The sequence below is a fragment of the Oryx dammah genome, unplaced genomic scaffold (assembly GCF_014754425.2).
Source record: "Oryx dammah isolate SB20612 unplaced genomic scaffold, SCBI_Odam_1.1 HiC_scaffold_7, whole genome shotgun sequence".
Classification (NCBI taxonomy): domain Eukaryota; kingdom Metazoa; phylum Chordata; class Mammalia; order Artiodactyla; family Bovidae; genus Oryx; species Oryx dammah.
The window spans coordinates 36,251,819-36,269,587 of record NW_024070191.1 but is presented as its reverse complement, the minus strand read 5'-3'; the positions used below and the strand labels follow the sequence as shown (position 1 = coordinate 36,269,587).

The 17,769-nt window shown below is 43.2% G+C and overlaps 1 protein-coding gene across 2 annotated transcripts in view; it reads right to left on the bottom strand.

The window, feature by feature from the left end:
- HOOK3 (hook microtubule tethering protein 3) overlaps window positions 1-17,769 on the bottom strand; it is an 81,824-nt gene that overhangs the window by 48,076 nt on the left and 15,979 nt on the right. For both annotated transcript variants that reach the window (XM_040243266.1, XM_040243267.1), the window contains exons 3-6: window positions 10,792-10,864; window positions 7,491-7,541; window positions 5,829-5,961; window positions 2,326-2,393 (exon numbers count right to left, since the gene is read on the bottom strand). In XM_040243266.1, the coding sequence (XP_040099200.1) occupies window positions 2,326-2,393; window positions 5,829-5,961; window positions 7,491-7,541; window positions 10,792-10,864 (325 nt within the window). The remainder of the gene's footprint in view (window positions 1-2,325; window positions 2,394-5,828; window positions 5,962-7,490; window positions 7,542-10,791; window positions 10,865-17,769) is intronic.

Genomic DNA, 17,769 nt, shown 5'->3' with positions numbered 1-17,769 from the left:
GCTGGTTGCTCACACTGTCGAGGCCTCCATCTCCTCTCTTCTAAAATGGGGACAGTGACAGTACATACTTCAAAGGATGAGATGTAACCTTTTAAAAAGGTTTTAAATTGTGGTAAAATATCTATAACATAAAAGCTGTCATTCTAACGATTGTTATATGCACACTTTAGCAGCATTAATCACAGCTGCAGTGACTGTTGAGTGAGTTAGTATTAACAGATGTGACGTGTTTACTGAGTACCAGCAAAGAGCGGGTGTGGGTACATGCTTGCTATTACTATTATCGCTATCTTTGTACTTCGGACTTCCTCAGGATAAATTCCTAACAGTGGAATTACAGGATCAACCACAGGAAGGCAGGACAGTTAGCGCCCCACCCCCCATTATTTCTTCCTGTTTTTGCTTAGTAACAGGACCCTCACATTCTGGCTGAGTCTGTGACCACCTGGAATAAAGAACACATTTTCCAGCTTCCCTGAGTGCCAATGCGAGAAACAGCTGGATAACAAGCGTGAGAATTCCTAGACGTTTTCTAAGAGGCGGTTGAGAACCTTCCTTCGGGCCCGCCTGCTGGCCAGGATGCGATGTGAGGACTGGTGCCCACACCGCCAGGGCAGACCACAGGGATGGAATCACGTGTTAGGGATGGCAGACAACGAGTGGCACAGAGCCAGAATCCTGACGCCCACAGAGCCAACCCGAGACCACTTAAGGGCAATTCAGACTCACACCTCGCTTTGGTGACCGTTGCTGTGTTATCTGAACACCCACAACCCTGAGTCTTACTTTCCTACCCTGTTCAGTGCTAGACCGCCAAACCAATCCTCTGTTAAAAGCTTTGCTTTGTAGTAAGGTCCCGTGTAATAAAGAACACTCTGGCTGACCTCTGACCCCATGTATTAGAGGGAAGGTTGAGGCTTTGAGCCCCTGGGGGTGACTCCCGGGGAGGAGGGTGGGGGGAGGGGTCACGCTGGAAATTTTGTTCAACCTCGTGGCCAATGATCCCATCATTCATATTTATAAAACAAAGTTCCCAGAACTCTGGACATGAAAGCACAGGTGAACTTCCCCGGTTGGCAGCAGCACTCTGCGTACCGTCACACATTAATGTGCCAGAGGTAACAGCCCTTGATTCCACAGGGAGGGACAACAGGGACTGAGTTAAGCACCCTCAAAGACCTCCACTGTAGGCAGTCACCATCACGGAGCTCTACAAGTCATTCCAGCAAATGATCTCATCTGAGGGTGAGCGGGAACCTCTGCAATCACAGTCGGTTGGACTGAACAGAAGATATTTAATTTGCATTTAGCATTTCTCATGTTTGTCTGCTGTATTTTTTCCTGTTACTTACATTCTACAGTTCCTTTAAAGGTCTCTCCCATTGCTTTTATGATTAAAAACTTCTCCCCTCCTAAGATCCACCAGTTATTAATCTATATTTCATTTACAATACTACAGTTCTATGTTTAACATCTGATGGAGTTAAGAACATGCTGCCCCAAAATATGCACCCTGACCTGTTGACTACTTCAAGCTGAAGGAGTTGAGAAAGAATAAGGACAGGAAAGATTTCCTGACCTTCCTCGGAAGCAGGTCTTAAGCCCCTCTTGGGAGAGGTACCCTCCCAACGTCAGAGGAGACATATCCAAGCCTCCAAGGTCACAGGGATTCGAGAGGAACCTGAACACCAGGACCCGTTGCTGCCCCTTTTCCGCCCTGTCACACTTTCCTGCAAGACTCTCCACTCTTCATCAAATCCATGCAGGCTGAAACACTTCTTCAACCTTCATTTCTTCACAAAGCTTCTTGTGTTGTGTGAAACTTACATTAAATACGGTTGTATGCTTTGCTGTTGTTAATGCTTTTGTTGTTTTTTAGAGGCCCCAGCAGACAACTTGGAAGGGTAGAGGAAAAAAGTATTTTTCCTCTCCTACAGTTGCAAATAAATATTCATCTAGAAATTGCTTTGAGTCTGGCAGGAGTTGAAGACCGATTTCCTTCCAAACAAGAGACCCATACTTAGGTGTGAGGCAGTCTGCAGGTTAAGACAGATACTACTTAAAATGGTTTTAAGAATCAGTCAGTCTACTATTCCTAATTCATCAGTGTATTAAAAAAAATTAAGAATAGTTACCAAATATCTACACCTGCAAGAGGAATGTTTACCATCTAAAATAAAAATGAGATAAGCCAGAGCATAAGCATAAAGAAAAGATTCTCAGAAACTAAGTAGGAGAATGTCTCTAAAATTTCTAACTCAGACACTCAAAGTCAAGTTTGCTCCTTTAATTCCTCATCAACTATAAGCACAAAGGTCCACGTACCTCCTGGATGGCTGTCATGACAACATGCTGCACAGACTCCTCCATCACCATGATGGCTTGGATGTATTCTGAAAGCAAGAACAACCTGGAATGTCAGTGTTCGAGTGACAGACAACCAAGGGAGTAAAGGCTAAGACTTCATCAATTCTGGTAAGAAGCTTCCCGTGTTTTGATTCTTCCTCAGAATTTCTCATATGTGGTTAAATACATGTGTTGGAGATAAAATGAAAACTGAAAATCAGCACGTTTCTTTCCTGAAACTGACTCTCCCCTTCCCCATAAAGTTGAGGCTGCAGCTCAAAGTCCCAGGAATGGAGGATTTCAGGATTGTAAAGCAATGAAACGGTAAAGCCTAAGGCCAAGAAGGAAAGGACTCTGTATTCTGTTCCTAAAATTTAAACATCTTTCACACTGTTCTGTGTTACATGTTATAAAACTCTGATGTCTATGTTTTATTCTTATGTGACATCAAAGTATTGTATTGAATTGAACTGTATTGAATTGTGTAATTTCTTGTTGTTGTTCAGTTGCTAAGTCGTGTCCAACTCTTTGCGACCCTATGGACTGCAGCATGCCAGGTTTCCCTGTCCCTTCATTGTTTCCTGGAGTTTGTTCAGAAGCGTGTCCACTGAGTCGGTGATGCTATCTAACCATCTCATAATGGTAATTTTTACCTTAATATTTTCTACAATAAAAAAAAAACAAAACGTAGGGAATCTGAGAGCTGCTTAGAACAAAGAATTAAGATGGTTTTAAGATAGAAAGTGGTATCATAGTTTAAAAATACTGTGTAACCCTGGGCTTTAATGATCCACATCTTTAAAAAGCGAAAGCACCAATTTCATCAATCTTGTCCTCACCACTGCCAAAAAAGAGAAGAATCCCTGAGTTGTTAGTAGTGACATAGTTGGAAAATAAAAAAAAATTCTTGCCTTGTAAAAAAGCCCTGAAGTAGTTTTATTTTCAGATCCAATAAGAGATGAAAAAGTGAGGATGAATCATAAAAAACCAATAGGCCAGGTGGGTTTCACCAAATATGGTAAATATATTTTAATAAGAAATGTTTCAAAATTTAAAGTCATTAGGAAATTTTAGCCTTAATCTGCTCCTCTCCACTCTATATCCATAAAAACACCAAAAAAAACCTGTCTCAACATTCTAATATGAGATAAAGGGAGTCCGACTGTGCAATTGTTATAGTGATCTTTTGGCAAGAGACTCCTGGATCTTTAATGCCAAACCATAATCCTTTGTTTGACAGGTAACTTGTTTTTTTTTTTTTAAATGTGACCGCTTATTAAATCATGACATTCTAGTTGTTAATGCCGAAGCTTCTAGTTAAACAAAACACGTTTTTAAGGAAGTACTTTCCTAAGGATACTTGTACTCCAGCAAATGTGTGGCGGTGCACTCAGACATACACAACACGTTACATGCGTAAACCACAGGCGCTGTCAGAGGCAGGAATCGTGGACGTGGTAACTGAGTCACTCTCTCTGGTCAAGAAAGAAATTCCTTTAGTCTGAGCTCAAGATTTCGTTCGTTTGGTTTGTCACGAGGCACTGTCTACCAGCGCTGGGAACAAGGCATGGAATTTCCCTGCTACGCCGCGGCTGGGAGCAGAACGGAAGGCTGAGACGGGGCGGGGGGGCGGGGCCCAGTCGGTGGGGAAAGGGGAGGCAGCCCCGGGGGGCGTGCGGAGGGGCGGGCGGAGGGTTAGTCAGGTGTGAGAGGGGAAGCGTTAGTTAAGAAGCGGTGTTGCCACGTCAAGGCCCTTCCCCGCGAACACCGTAAAATGCTGGACGACATAAAATGACGTGAGAACCAGGTTAGTGCACGCTTTTTCAAAAGTAGGGAAAAAAAAAAAAAACTAAGTTAAATCTTTAAAGTTAAAAATCCAAGCATGTACGATTACTGGGCGCAGACTCAGGAGCAGTGGAAAATGAGGTGGGCTTTATCAGAGAACTTATCCTGAAAAGTGAGTGTCTAGGTCCAGAGCTTACAGCACAGTTTAGCACAAAGAGTACCAAGGTCTCATGTGGAAGAGACACAGGGTTTTGTCCTCACTGTCCTCTCACAAGCAAGAGATCTGGGGTGAATAATACTTATATGAGTCTCGGTTTCCCAGTCTACAAAAAGTGTTCTTTGTTGGGTTACCCGGAAGAAGGGAGACATTCAATTAAGTATTATTATGTGTGTTTTTACTACTCATCTTTGCTTTTTCAAATCCACCACTGTGTATTTGCCCTGGTTTGAGAAGTCAGGTAGCCGAGATAAATGGACGCTGAGCCAACACTCTGAGCAGTGGCTCTTCACTCTAGGAACTGAAAAACATCCTCTGAACAGAAAGCACGTGTTTCTGCCACGCTTTACGGATTACAGAGCAAACACACACACGGGTTCACTGACTCCTCACGACAACCGGGTGTCACGCCCTCACTTTGGCCATGAGGAAGCAGGCTGAGCACCGAATCCCGGAGCGGGAGGTAGACGGCAGAGCCCCCTGGCCAGCCTCACAGCTTGTGTCCCGCGTGCCCAGGACAGGGACACTCAGCAACCCAGAGATTCACGGCATTTGATGCAAGCTCTCAGCTGCGCTCCTGAGGACAGAGAACGCCCTCTGGACAGTGAGGTGTTAAAATCCTGTTTAGAGTGTTCACTTGTCACATAAGTTTCAGGGAAGAACTCAATCTAGGTGTTACACAGAACACGTGGTCTGTGTGAGAAGCTCAATGAATGCTATGATTTCTTTCCCACAGACTACAGATATAGGTAACATTTTCATCTTTTCCTATTTGGACACTGTAACCAGCCACTCTTAATGGTTACACACTTCCAAGAGCTGAGAACTCTCCTAACATAATTTATCCGAATTTAATGAACTATGCTAAATAATTTTCATCTGCCTTTTAAAATCAAAGCACCTACTTAGAAATGCCCGTCCCACTCAACTTAGAGTTCTACGAGGGCAGGTACTAGGTCAACTGTCTGACACTGTCCCAAACCCGAGCATGATGCATATATTCAGTTAGTGTCTATGAAATAAATCCTTCAACCTAAATTACCTAATTTTAGGTAAATTATATATCTTGCCATCTAAAATATCAAATTTTAAGTTCCCATAGCTGAACTGATCATAGGTATTAATTACTATTAGCTGAACTGATCATAGGTATTAATTACTATTAATCAGTAATTAATTTGGCTGGACCTTGTCCAATTAACAGTAAATTTCATCAGACTTGGTGTAGTTAAAAATAATCTACTCAAAGAATTAGGTAGCCTTGCAGAAAGGGGAAGGACATCATTACAATCAAATTTGTTCTAACCTGTAAAACTCTTTTTAAGCTTGAAAACAGATTACTGGCAAAATCATAGAACAGGGCATTCTTCATGAGTGGCCTTAAGATGTTCTCGTTTGAACATGTGATCTGTATACACGTATGATATGAACTACTTTCCTTGGTTATTTTACATGCATGCGCTAACTTCAAATATGTTACCTTGCTTCTGTTCGCAGTTCACAGCACAGCCTAAAATGAGCTGAAGCATCCTTCCCAGCTCTGCAGCGTCGGAGTGCTCTGCAATCAGGTTCACGTCGGGAAGGGTGAAGTCATTGATCTGCTGCCCTAGAACCTGGCCAGAGAGAAACGCTTGAAAGATGCAATGACATCCACATGGCCAAACAAAATATCTGATGAGAGAGCAGTCGTCACACCAGAAACTCCCGGCTCAGAGCAGAGCTGGCTGGTCGACCTCACTCCCAATGCCTAGTTCTACCTCCCACAGGTAAGTTATAACGCTCCTGAGTCAACTTAGTCTCTAATCTCCTATGTGGTGTGGACACTACTGAGCCCCCCAGCTCCCCCAGAGGACTGGCTGTACACTCTCTAGAGAAGTGGAGCCCAAGAGGCTCTGAAACCCGGGGGGCAGCGGAAAGAGCAAAAACTGAATGTAGGTTCACGCCGGCAGGAGCAGGATTCCCCTGGTCACTTTCACTCCATGTGACTCCAAAATGCTAATAGCAAGACGCCCATATCAGGAAAGAGAAGGGAGACTGGCCCCAAATGAAGTATCTGAGGACAACTGGGTAGGTTTCTGTCCGATGATGGTACGGTGAAGAAGACCCTAAAAGCACGAAAGCAAGACCACTGTGGCTGCAGTTGGGAGGTGAGCAAAGAGCTGTGAAAGAGGAGGAGAGGGGGTCACGTGGCACCCGGTGATTCCTGGTGAGAAGTGAGGATTTCATTTTCAACACAACAGGGAGACCAAGGGGGACGATGTGGGGGATGAGAGTGACGGAACTTAATTTCCATTAAAAAAAAAAGCAGCCTGGCTTGAGAGTGGAGAACAGACGGCAGAGGGGCAAGAGTGAGGCCAGCGCCGCCAGCTGGGCTACACCAGCGACCCGAGCAAAAGCTGACGACGGCCTGGTGTAGGGCGCTGGCAGCAGAGACAGAGAAAATGGCATTCTGGAGAGTTAACCAACAGCCCTTGCTGAGGGCATCAGGAGGAGGAGGAGGACTGTAGGATGACTTGCAGGGCTTGGACTTGACCAGGAGGGTGGATGGCAGGGTCATGTGCTGAGATGATGAGGACAGGTAACCTAAGCACAGACGTAGGCTTAAATGCAAGTCAGTTTGTGGAAAAAAACAGTAAGGAAATAACAGGTGTTTCTAGGCTGTGGCGTGGTCATTTGCTGTCTGTGATCACGAAATTTAAAGAAAAACTAGTTCCACTGCCTGATTCTTTTCCCCATCGATGTCCTGACCATCCTGATACAGACTCAGTGGATAAACTGAGTTAATCTTAGGATGGGAGTCTGCCAAGGAATAAGACGGAAGCAGGGAAGGGACTTGTGAGTAATTTTGCACCTTCACGAGTAAGGAAAGTGAGGAAAGATTTAACATATAGAAGAAAGGAAAGCTTACATAAATGAGTAAACCCTCACAAACTATCCATATTATAGTGAAAAACATTATTTATGTAAAAATCACTTAATAGCTGGTTTCCTGAACCAACATCATAAAGACTATATGTTGGAAAATAAAGCTGATTATTAAGTCTGAGTTAATTTTTCCTTTACCTGAAACTATTTTCAAGTACTGTAAAATTAAACTATCCTATAGTAATACTTCCAAGGAAAATGAAAAAAATGCCCTTACCTCATGATTGTAATCCAGGATTCCTTTCAAAATTTTCTTTAAGTTACTTATCTGTTTAAAGAGAGAAAAAAACAACTGGGTAAAAGCCAACCACAGATAAAAACATACTTTAAGCTAAAAAATTTCTGAATCAACCAGTCATTCTTGTTAATCATAAAGTAAACATAAAAAATAAATTCAACAGTACATTTGAATCACCATCATAAAAAAGGACTCTGGTTTATTTGATCTAAGAGATTTATAAAGCCAATTAATTAAGCTTCCAATTATTAAATTTAATTTTCAATGTTCTGACCACATTGACAGAATCAGAAGGTAATTGCAGAAGACTTAACAGTAGGATCAGAGTATGTAGATTTTCTGCAGGGAAATAAAAAAAAAATGTGGCATCCTTACTGAAGACTTGAGTTCAGTGCCGTTTCCCCCAGAAAAGCAGAGTTACATCTTACACAGAGGTTAAATTCTAAAGCTAGAGAATTAAGCAAAAATTATAGTCAAAATTATCCTCGCAAAGCAACCTATGAAACAGGTTGTCACCTATGAAAGAATGTCTCAAAGCAAGCTATGAAACAGGTTGTCACCTATGAAAGAATGTCTCTAAGCTTCTCCATCGGAGAAGGCAATGGCACCCCACTCCAGTACTGTTGCCTGGAAAATCCCATGGACGGAGTAGCCTGGTAGGCTGCAGTCCATGGGGTCGCTAAGAGTCGGACAGGACTGAGTGACTTCACTTTCACTTTTCACTTTCATGCACTGGAGAAGGAAATGGCAACCCACTCCAGTGTTCTTGCCTGGAGAATCCCAGGGATGGTGGAGCCCAATGGGCTGCCGTCTGTGGGGTTGCACAGAGTGGGACACGACTGAAGCGACTTAGCAGCAGCAAGCTTCTCCATGGTCAGAAAAAGAGTGTGTTCATTCAGCTGAGACCAAGGAAATATTTAGGAGCCATTAGGTTAAAAAAAAAAAAAGACTATATCTTTAAATGTTTGTACAATGCTCAGCTCTGCAAGACAACAATGCTATCAGGAGCGTCTCAGTAACAAGACAGGCTGAGGGACTAACAGCCACTCAGCTCCGGGCGCAGGCTCCTACTTTTGCCGCCTGGGTGAAATCACAGGCACAGTCACCTGCACTATTTCCTACAGACTTGCATTTCCTCCCGTTTTTTGGACCCAACTCGTACGGCTGGATCTGTGTCAGGATGCACATACGGCAGGATTCCTTTGATCATCCACCTGGCTGCCCCTGCTGGATGCTCCTAGCAGAAGACATTCTAGGACAAAGGGCAGGAGCAGTGGGCGCCGTCAAAGAAAAGATTCCACAGCAGTGGGGTTCGGGGTCATCGAAGCCATACTTAGTTTTAAGGGAAGACAATAAATTGAAAATATCATCCTTAAAAAAAAAAAACTCATAAATAAAATATGTTCGCATCCCTAAGAAAATCTGGAGTCATGGGAAATATATACTTTCTTTGGTTCTATGGTGTTCATTTATCTTTTAACATTTTAACTTAGAAGAAGTCTTGAAGATCAATGCATTCGTTTAAAACGGTAGTTTACTCTCCACTGAAAAAACTACAAATCTTATTATTCATTCGTCAACGGTATCGTAAAATCAATGGCATCTTAAAATTGAAGAAATACAGCTGAAGAAATAGAACACAGCATGTGATACAGAGAACAGGAATGCAAACCGCAGCGGCGCCGTTCAGTTCTGAACATGGAGAACGCGATCAACACGCCCCCTTCTCTAGGTTACCACCCTGCCGCCCTCCCGACACTGACGACCATGTGGGTGTGTGTGTGTGTCTGTGCACAAACCGTGTACACAGGCGTGGGCACGCAGCTCCTTCAGTAGCAAACATGAGCTGACGAGCAGCCTGATTTCTATGTTGTAACATTAAAGAGCTACCTCTGTAACTGCCTAGTCTTGAAAGGCTATTTCGAAATTAAAACAGTGCCATTGAACAGCATCCATTAACTTGAGTTTAGTGAAAAAGAGGAATTAGATTCTGTCAGACCCAATGTCTAGTCAATGAATAAATACTTTCCTCAAACATGTGCTTTATGGGAAGATAAAAACAAACCAAGCTTGGTCCGTCGTTAAGTCCAGGGATTTCACAAGCTCATTCATCTGCATTTGAGTCACTACTAAGCTGTATCAAGGGCTTCATCGCTCAGGGGTAAAGAACCCGCCTGCCAGCGCAGAAGATGCAGGTTCGATCCCTGGGTGAGGAAGATCCCCTGGAGAAGGGCACGGCAACCCACTCCACTATTCTTGCCTGGAGAATCCCATGGACAGAGGAGCCTGGTCAGGCTACGGTTCATGGGGCTGCAAAGACTTTTAGTGGACACGGCTTTTAGCGAGTAAATAACAAACAACAAGCTGTGTCAAAAATAAATGATTCTAGAGTTCTCTACCCTGCCAGTTATGACCACAGAATGATTTTGTGTAACAAGATTAGAGATGGAGAGGGAGGCGGCAGTGGCCGAGGGCCCGGGTGATGCGGGTGGTGTGTGCGGATGTGGGGACGTGCACGTGAACAGAGGCAGGCAGGGCCGCATACACTGCGCAGTACACCCATGTCAGTCCTTAGGCTTCACAAAAACCAGGGGATCGGTACACGGAAGTTCTCTGTACTTTTCTTTTCCCAACCCGTTATGAGTCTATAATCATTTCAAGACAGAAAGGTAAAAAAAAAATAATTTGCAGATGGGCTGCGATCTGTATTTTTAAAAATAAAATAAAGACACTACTGCACAGACCAAGGTTACAGGCACATACACTCAGGCGGTGGGAGGCGTCCTTGTGAACTGCATTTCTCACTGTGCATTTCGGTCAAAGACACTTGAGAAGTACTGAAAACTAAGGTTATTAGGATGGAAATAAAAATAATTCATTCTCTGAGTGCTATGGACACAGTTAATAATGATCACTACTTCCTCATCCTTAATAACAACACTAGCAACTAATATGATTCTTCTAAGTACATTACATGCATTAACTCATTTATTTCCGTGGGGTAGGTCCTGTCACAACCCTCATTCTACAAACGGGAAACTCAGGCTCTGGAGGGCTGAAGACTTGGCCAGGGTCGTGAGCACTGGGCTGGGCTGTGGACACAGGCAGCCCGGCTCTGGAGCCTGGTCACGGTGCTTCACTAGACAGCACTGTGGTGAGCTGTTTCAGCTCACCCCCATCTTTAGTTCTAGACTATTCACCAAACACTATTTCAGACACATCAGACCAAAAGTCAACAAGTGTTACGGTCACCCAAGCAAAAGACATAAAAATAAAATACCTTTAGCCTCCAGTTATCTCCTACTTCAGTTTTGATTCTGTTTAACCAATTTTCATCAAAATACGCAGGATCTCTGCAAATAAGAAAAAGCTAGCATATTAAGATCATGTAGCTCTCAAGCTAAAACAAAACACACACACACAAACACAACTGAAATTCATTTTGCATCATCACTTAATTGCTATGTAAAAATGTATTTGACACATGTAAGTCACAAAATAACCCAATACATGAGACTGAATGCAATTACCGTAAGTTTCTCTAAAATCAACTGTTAACAGCTCGTTAAAAACATTTAATCAAAAACAAGCTAAAAGGTGAAAAGTGATAACATAAAGTTAAATATATTTTTTAAATTATACACTAATCTGGAATTAGTAGATACCACACTGATATCTAAAAGCAGTCAAAGTCAATGACAATTGTTTTAAAAAGGTCAATGAAATATATTAAGAAGGTTAAAATAAGCTATTCAGTTAATAATTTCAATGCCTTTCATCCCCTACTACTTTGAAGGTCACCAACAACATTACTAAAATTTTAATGTGCTTAAATAATATAAACAGAGACCTGTTTATGTAATAGTAGGCATCAGACAAAACTGGATACTGTTTCTGTTTGCAGAAGCCCTAAATCGAAGATAACACTTGGATTCGGTATGGACAAACAAACCGAAAACAAGGATATAACCTGAATATACTTATGCTTAGTTTTCTCAGGAAAACCTCCAAAACGTCTATAAATACTAGAAAGAAAGAAAGAAAAAAAGCTTTAGCCTGGCGTGATATTCACCTTGAAGTTCTTGACACAGATCCTCTAAGAAATTAAATTGTATTTGTTCAAGACCACAGGTTGAACACCTCTGACCTGCTCTAGCAAGTGCTGAGTTGAAAGATCTATTCACAACATAACGGTCTCCATTCACCCAAAAAATGTAACAGCAACCAGAAAAACATGTTAGGACAAAATCAGCAGTCTCAATTTAAATTATCACTCAAACTGATATGCACAATCAGTACTAAATTGCAAATTATCATTAAAGGAAATAACATGCTATCTAGAGTTTCAAAATTTTATTAAAAAAGGAAGAAGTACTTATTTAGGCATATGTATTTATGAAAAAAGTTATGAATAAGTTATCTCCATAGAAATCTACTATTATTTTTGAAGCCTGTACCAAAGTTGATATATTCACTTTATTGTCTCTTTAATTTTTTAAATTGAGATATAATTCACAGACCATACAACTCACCTGTTTGAAGTGGATTTTAGTATATTAACATTACCACAATCTAATTTTAGAACTTCTCCATCATCCCCCAAAGAAATCCTTTATTCATTTAGCCATCACTTCTGTTTCTCTTTTTGGCCGCTAGGAATCAGTAATCTGCTTTTCACCTTCATCAGTCTGCTGTTTTGTACGTTTCATGGAAGTATGCACGGTGTGGCTTTTTGTGTCTGCTTTCCTTCATTCAGCATGTTTTTTAAAGTTCATCCATGTTGCAGCATGTGTCATCCCTTCTTTCCTTTTTAAGGCTCAATAATATTCCATTTATGGATACACTATACTTTATCTGTTCATCAGCTGATATACACGCTTCACTTGGGTATGTGCATAGGAACGGATTTGCTGGGTCCCCTATCAACCCTGTTTAACACGTGAAAGATGACTAAACTGTTTCCCAAAGCAGCTGTACCACTTTACATTCTCAGCAGCAGCACACATCAGCTCCACTTTTTCCAGTTTTGCTGTCTGGTGCTATCCCTCTTTTTAGCTAAGCCTGTCAGAATGGATGTGAAGCACTGCTTCACTGTGGCTGTGATCTGCATTGTCTTAATAACTAACAGCATGGAGCATCCTTCCACATGTTTATTGGCCATCTATATATCCTCTTTGGACAAGTCTATTCAGAGTCTTTCCAATTTAACAATTGGGTTTTTGTTTTTGAGTTGTTAGTTTTTGGTTTTGCTTTTTTTTTTTTTTTTCCAGTATTCAGGATAAAAGCCCCTTATCAGACATAAGATGTGTAAATATTTTCTCGCATTCTGTGAGTTATCTTTTTACAACGTCTTGATGGCACAATTTGTGGCACAATTGTTTTTAATCTTGATAAAGTTCAATTTCATCTATGTCTGCTTTTTGTATTATATCTAAGAAGCTTTTGCCTAATTCAAGGTCAGGAGGACTTATTCCTACATCTTTGTCTATGATTTTCAACAGCTTCAGTTTTAAATGTAGGTGTGCTTTCGGTAGGTTATGACCCATGTGCATAGTGTAAGTAAAGGGTCTAACTTCATTCTTCTGCATGTAGATTATTCACACTCAACTATTTTTCTTCCAAGCTTAATGTAGCTTCTTTAGTCGAAACTAATTTGAGCAAAACTGCAAAAAGAAGGAACTTGTGGAAGGTGCTGAGGTACGCTGCGGTACAGAAAGGCAGTGGGGCCTCCTCGAGAACTAGACCAAGGACAGGAAGGCTGTTAGGAGTCTGGACGGTACTCGCCTGACTTTCCCCTTTGCTTCCGCCCATCCATACATTTTCTCTCTGAAGACCAGCTTTTTCTGTGTCTCCACACACGCTCCAAGTCTTCACCATGCCAGTTCAAGGAGAGAGTTTTGATGAGCAGCCCCCAGCCAATCCCAATTCTAAATTCCCAGGAAACTGCAAGCAATGAAGCCAGAGTCTGTTTCCATCCCCTGTCTGACTGTCACGTGATCAGGATGGAGTGGCACACACACTGGGCAGACAACCCCACAAAAAGGAGGCCTCTTGGCTTAAAACCTCTTACAACAATAGATTATGCAAAAAAAAGAAAATGTAAGTGAATTTCTACTAAAATATTAAACAGTTATCATGAAAATAATTCAGAAAATAAAAAATTCCGTATTTTTAATACTTAAATCATTGAAAAAAACCATAATCTAAAAATCATTATCACTGCCAGCCAAGTAACAGTCTCTCCAAATAAGAAGGACTCACGAGCAGGGCAACTCGTGAGTCTGGTGCTAGGTGGGGGATACTCACCCAAAGCCAAAGGCACACTAGACTTACTGGTTGAGTTGCGATTCAGGGTCACACAGCTAAAAGAGACTTCCATCTCAACAGGAAACCCCTTAACTTATAAAAAAGATCGCTTTACAATGCTTAAGAAACTATACACTCTGAGGACTCCAAGACTATGAAATACTTCATTTACCATTTAGAGTGACACAAATCGGAGAACTTAGGAAAATCTGAATAAAACGTTTCAAGCCAAGCACTATGACAGTTTGTTTCTTCCTAAAAGGACCACCGCATCAGAACCCCAAAACGGTGCCTGAGCAGAGAAGGAAGGACAGCCCAGGCACCTGTTACTAACCCAAACTCAGCACCGGGAGCCTCCGCGCCACGGAGCCCGCACCACGGAGCCCGCACCGCGTTCACGGTGACTCTGCAGGAAGGTTATCAGCGCCCCCGCGTGGCACTGCGGAACATCAGACGCCGGAGGTGAGTGACCGCCCCACGCTCACGCAGTTAAAGCGGCACAGCTGATGGTACTGCCGTTTTTCTGACAACAGATGCGTGGGCCCGGCCACCGCTGTCCGCCGAGCACCTCTGACACACGGCAGTCCCCAGCGAGACCTGTGCACTGAACAACGCTTGGAAAAAGTCACAGCGCCTTTACTGAATAAGCTTCCGATCTGCCACTTGGGTGGAACACAACAACAGGAGTCCACAGATCTCAACTGGGACACAAATGAACGATCTGTGAAACAGAACGGAACCGCGGAGGCCGAGAGCAGACTGGGCGGGGCGGGAGGAAGTGGGGGAGGTCGGGCTGGCAGAGGTAAACTACAGAGACTGGATAAACAACGAGGTCCTCCTGTACAGCCCAGGGCACTGTATTCAATATCCTGGGAGAAATCATAATGGAAAAGAGTGTTTTTTTAAAAAGAACGTGTATGTTAAATGAATCACTTGGCTGCACAGCAATAATTAACAACACCGTAAATCAGCTATACTTCAATTCAAAAAAAAGGAACAGTGGTCCCCAGCCGGCTTCCACTTAAAGTGACGTTTTGTAGTCATGAACTTTGACTCAATGTGCCGGCATCTAGCCATAACTCTGTTTCTCTATGTAGTTGACAATTTCCAGTGTTTTCTTAAAAAACCTAATTAACATTTTCAGGCTAGGATCAAAGAACATAAAGGCAATCTTCTCCAAAATCGTAACAGATTATAGTTCTGCATAGATATGTAACCAACAACGGATAATCTTACTGGGAGTGTTCCTCCTGAGTAAGGGACTATCTTTAGCTTCTTACTACGTTCTGACTCTGCTAAGAAAACAACACAAACCAACCACAAAACATACAAAGCCATTTCCTCAACTTTTCCAGTAACACATCTACTTGGCTATAGCTTCTTTGTCACAGCTTAAGCTAAAGGAAAAGCCCATTAATTTTAATCCTTCATGTAATTCCACAAATACACTGTCTTCCTGCAGTCAACTGCCTCCACAGAAACCAAAACATTAAATTTTATTTCTACCGCTGCAATTATTGAAGTACCATAATATTCTTCCTGAATCCCCCAAATGAAGATGAGGTCTGAAACAAACACTGCGGTTTGATTTCTTAATAAGGCATTAAAAAAAAAAAATGGAATACAGTTCCTTTACAGTGTGTCAATTTCTACTATACAACAAAGCAAATCAGCTACATTACACAAATATCCTTGATATGGCATTTTTAGCAGCAAACTTTACTATTTTTTAAAATAGATATGTTGAGTCTTAGGTCTATTTTCTCGTGACCTTTTCATTACATAAAACAATCATTTTGGTCCTCTGCCATTAAATGGATATTGAAGAGTTAGCTATGATATTTATATTTTACACCCTTAATGACAACAAAAATAAAGTGAATTATACTTTAGCCCCGGCTGTGTCCGAATGAGCAACACAGGCTCAGAAGGGACAGGCTCTATCTAAACTAAGGCAGGCGATCCGGTCCCACAGGCCCAAAGAGCCCTTCCACCACTGTCCACAGCTTGACCGTCATTTCACCTCTTTTTCCTCGTTCTTAGTCTCTGAAATATAAAACCTGGTGGCACTGAGAGGCACCTCTTACAGCTTCTGATCTGGCTCTTTCACCCAACATGTGGTTGTGGCAGAACAAGAAACAGGTTTGGTCTTTGTCTCTGATTCCTGGGGCTGAACTCCTAAAACCCTGTGAGTTTCCTGAGTGATGCGGTGTCTCTCACAATTCATCATGAGCTGTTTCCAGTCATACTAATGCTAAGGGGGTGGCTCACTGTGGGACACCTAGACAGCTTTAGGACCATGGCTGGTCCCAGAGGAACATACAGCCCCACGCCCAACCTCTAGGAAGGGATGGAGATAAAGTTCAAACTCCCCTGAGGCTAATGACTTCACTTACAGCTCTGTAGTGAAACCCCCAAATAAACTCCATACAACAGGGTTCAGGAGCCTCGGGGTAGGTGAGCACAGCCCTGTGCTAGGAGGGCAGTGGGCCGGGGGCATGGAGCTTTGCCCTGCCCTCAACCCCACGCTCCCCTGGGCATCTCTTTCATTTGGTTCCTGAGTTGGATCTTTTACAATGAAACTGTTATCGTAAGCACAGGGCTTCTCTGAGTTTTGTGTCATTCTCGCAAATATCAAACACGAGGGGGTTCATAGGAACTCCAGCATTTGCAGTTGGCTGGGCAGGAGTATGGTGCCCCAGGACCCCGCCCACATCCACCGCGTCTGCAGTGGGGGCGGTCCCATGGGACTGGGCCTTAACGCTAAGTCTGCCCTAAGTGTCAGAATCAAAGGACTTCAGTCTCAACTTGTGGGGCCTCAGTCTCCTTGGGATGTTGGCGTCAGGGAAACTTGATGGAAAATGACATAAGAGCAGGGAACTCTTCTTGGAGATAAAGGATAAAAGATGATAAAAGTTGCTTTCTTCTCATTTCAAAGTCAACGTTTGTAATTCCAGATTCATTCATTCAGCTAACATTTACAGAACTCCTACTGCAGAGCCGGACAAGTGGGTCTGGAAGGTGAGGGCAGCAGCAAGTTAAACGGCTGGTCAGGGGGCGGGGGGGCTACATGGGGAGACGGACGGCTATCAGGGGGCCTGGCGGCTGGTGAGGAGGACCGGCATTTGGAGGTCTGACTGATAAACACTGGAGGCAGCGGGCCCAGCCGTGCAAAAGCCCTGGGGTGGGACACACGTGAGGATGAGCCTGGAGCCTGTGCGGGAAAGAACACAGGTAAGTGAGGTCAGGATGGTGCCAAGTGTGCAGGCCACGTGGGCTCTGATGTGTCACTGTGGGCCCGCGGTTTTCACCCCGAGTGACCTGGGGCACCAGGGCTGGCCTGAAGCTGGACACCTGACCAAGAAACCCTCTGGCTGCTGCATGCATGTCAGCCTGCAGGCAGGCAACTGCAGAGACACCGACGCTAGCCTGGAAATTAACACGATCAGGGCGGCTAGACCAATGAATACAGTAGCGGTAAAGCGAGTAATTTTCATCATAAACCGTTTTTAGTCCTAAAAATTCCACAATACACCTCTGATAAGTGAGGCACTTACCTGCACCTCACCCACCACGGTTCTGATGCTACACCTCACGAAACAAAGAAACGCTCCCAGAATATCATCTGATATTCAGCCTACATTCAAATCTCCTCCATTACATCCTTGAGGTGTCTTTGTTCAAACAAAACCCAAGAGTCATGCACTGCACTTGTTTTTGTTTTTGAAGCTGTGGTAAGAACACTTAACATGAGCTCTGCCCTCTCAAGAGACATTCAAGGTCGGGGTTCAGTCCTGTTAGCCGCAGGTGCAGCACAGCACCGCAAACCTAGGGCTTGTGCATCTCGGGGAATGGAAACTCTATACGTGCAGAACAGCAACTCCGCGTTTCCCCAAATCCCAGGCGCTGGCAGCCACCGCTCCATGATCTGACCACCTCAGACACCTCCCGG